The sequence below is a fragment of the Tupaia chinensis genome, unplaced genomic scaffold (assembly GCF_000334495.1).
Source record: "Tupaia chinensis unplaced genomic scaffold, TupChi_1.0 Scaffold000335_1, whole genome shotgun sequence".
Classification (NCBI taxonomy): Eukaryota; Metazoa; Chordata; class Mammalia; order Scandentia; family Tupaiidae; genus Tupaia; species Tupaia belangeri.
The window spans coordinates 233,226-235,848 of record NW_006159829.1 but is presented as its reverse complement, the minus strand read 5'-3'; the positions used below and the strand labels follow the sequence as shown (position 1 = coordinate 235,848).

The window sequence follows — 2,623 nt, the reverse complement described above, 5'->3', positions numbered from 1 at the left end:
CGAGGGGCCCCGCCCCCCGGCCTGTGCCGCCCTGCCGGCCGGGCAGGAACAAGAAGAGGAGGAGGGCGGTGGTGCACATCTGCCGGCAGCGTGCATGTCTGAGGGCTGGGCGGGGGCAGGAGGCTCGAGGCCCAGGAACCTGTCAGCCTTGCGCTGCCTCTTCCTGAACAGCTATGGTGGCCTGCGGCCCCATACCAGGAGCAGGGCCCAGCAGAGGCGCTCCCCGCCTGTCCCCTCGGCCCTGGGCCTCTGTCCAGGTGGTCTGGACTCACTGTGGGGAGGTCGACCCCTCTTGTCCGAGGCCACAGGCACCAGGAACACACCCTCGTGCTGCCATCACCAGCTGTGCACAGCCTGGGGCGACCCAGCGGCGACAGCGTGAAGATGGAGGGGAGCAGGGCGGGGCGGGGCCGAGGGCACGGGGACTCCCACGAGCAGCAGGGGAGCCTGGGCCACTCCTGCTCAGGGAGGGCACGCCCCGGAGTCCTGGAGAGTCATGGCCGCGACACCTGGGGCAGCCACAGGCACAGGAGGAAGAGCACGAAGAGGAGGAGCTGGTGGAGGTGCGGGGAGGGCGGCGGAGGTGCCCCGGCCCAGCAGAGGCAGCCCCGCGGGGCGGGGGCACGGCGGCGGGCGGTGGCGCTCACCTGCAGGTTGGTCAGCTGCTGCTGCTGGTGGGCGATGGTCTGCTTCACCAGCACGCTCTTGATGCTCTGCTCCATGGCGTATTTCTTGGCCTGCAAGAGATGATGGTGAGGGGCGCTGGGGCCCAGCCTGCGGGGACAAGCCCAGACCACGCTGCCCCCAGCCCAGGCCCCGCCCATGGGGACAAGCCCGGACCACCCTGCCCCCAGTCCAGGCCCCGTCCCGAGTCCTCTCACCTTCTGGAGGGCCTCCTGCTGCTCGGGCGTCAGGGGAGGCAGCCCCAGCTTGGCACCCGTACTTTGCCCGTTCTCCATCTTGATGGAGTCCGTGCCCTGGGGGGAGCAGGGGCATTGCTGAGCAGTTGGCTGGGGCGGGCCACAGCCCCTCCTCAGGGAGACAGGCCTAGGTGTGGCTCCCGCCTGGCCTGTGTGCGACCCCCCCTGCCAGCACTTCTTTCCCAGGACACACGGGCAGGACGTGAACGCAGGGAGGCTGATACCTTGGGATCCTGGGCTGTCACCGAGAGAGAGATGGTGGGAGGGGAGGAGCCTGGGCCTCCACCCCAAGACCCCAGGACATCCAGCCTCAGCTTCTCCCAGACGGGGAGATGAGGGCCAGGGCTCTCTGAGTGCTCTGGGACTTGCAGCACCCAAGCCTCTCCAGTCTCTTCGGGGCCCTGCTCCGGACACAGGCGCAGTGTCCCTGGGGTTTCTGAAACCACCCAAGGAGCAGATCTGGGCAAAGGCCCAGCCCCTCACCCCAGACACAGCACACCTCCTGGACCATCAGGGCGCTCCCCCAGACTCCTGCATGGGGGTGCGAGGCGCAGGGGCAGAGACTAGGAACACGCGGGCCACAGAGGCCACGGCATGCTGTAGACCGCACAGATGTGGGGCATGTTACACGCTGCCCCTCTCAGGGCTGGGCTGTCTGCAGGAGGGCCGCAGGAGGGGGAGCAGGGGAGAGGCATGGCCAGGGCAGCAGAGATATTGGAGCACTGGCTGGCCCCTGCAGACGCAGCCTCGAGGCGCACACAGAGGAAGGAAGGACCCGCGGACAGCCCAGCAAGGGGAGGGGCAGAGAAGGCAGAAAGGGGCCTGCTGACCCCAACCCCAAGGGCCCCCATCTTGGCTGACCAAGTGCAGGGTTTCCAGCCCAGGGTCAAAGACTAAGAAGCCCTATAGGGCCCTCCCCAAGGAACTGGAGATCCAAGCAGACCCCAAGGGCCACAGGCTGGCTGCGAGTGGGCCCAGATGCCCCAGCCTGGCTCACACTAGGCCATCCTCTTCGTGCTCCCACCTGGCCCCAAGCCTAGTCCTCAGCAGTGGGGGCGAGGGCCCCTGGAGCCAGAGCTGACGCTGGGGCAGGCTGTCACCATGGCGACCAATGCCAATCCCCCTCAGCCTCCAGAACCTCTTCAATCTCCCCTTTGTCTGGGCGGACAAAAGGCCCTTCTCCCACCAAGCAAGGCCAGCTGGAGCTCTCTGGCATTCCCAGATCCCTGGATCCAGCCCCCACCCCACCCCACCCCCGCCTGCTGTGTGCCCGGAGGCCCAGCACGGCCCAGACCAGGGCCAAGACCACGGTGCCCACAGACCCTGCACTGCTTTCCGGCAGGCCTGTCGTTCCCGAGTGCCACCGAGCATGACGAGGGCGCCTGCGCCTCCGGCTCCTCACGAACCACACGCCCCAGAACCCGGGCACACCCTCGCGCACGCCGACGCGCAGAGCACCACCTCGCGCAGATCCCTGCAGCCCCTGGCCAGGCCGACCACCGCGGCCACTGTCCCAAGGCCGGAGCTGGGCCGGGGGGCCAGTGGACAGGCAGCGTCTGGCAGAGAGGCCAGGCTAGGACTCGGCCCTGGGCACGTGCGGGCAGGCCTGAGGGACAGGAGCTGGAGGGCTGTACCTGTGGAGGCTTCCATTTGTCTCCCGCTGCCGCCCCTGCCGCCGCCGCCCCGGGCGCCGCGCGGCCCCG

General features: G+C 68.9%; 1 protein-coding gene across 1 annotated transcript in view; it reads right to left on the bottom strand.

The window, feature by feature from the left end:
• The window catches only part of PUF60 (poly(U) binding splicing factor 60), a gene marked incomplete in the record, with an annotated part of 9,460 nt that overhangs the window by 4,133 nt on the left and 2,704 nt on the right, over positions 1 to 2,623 (bottom strand). The window contains 3 exon segments of the mRNA XM_027773285.1: positions 648 to 737; positions 882 to 977; positions 2,555 to 2,603. Of these exon segments, the coding sequence (XP_027629086.1) occupies positions 648 to 737; positions 882 to 977; positions 2,555 to 2,603 (235 nt within the window).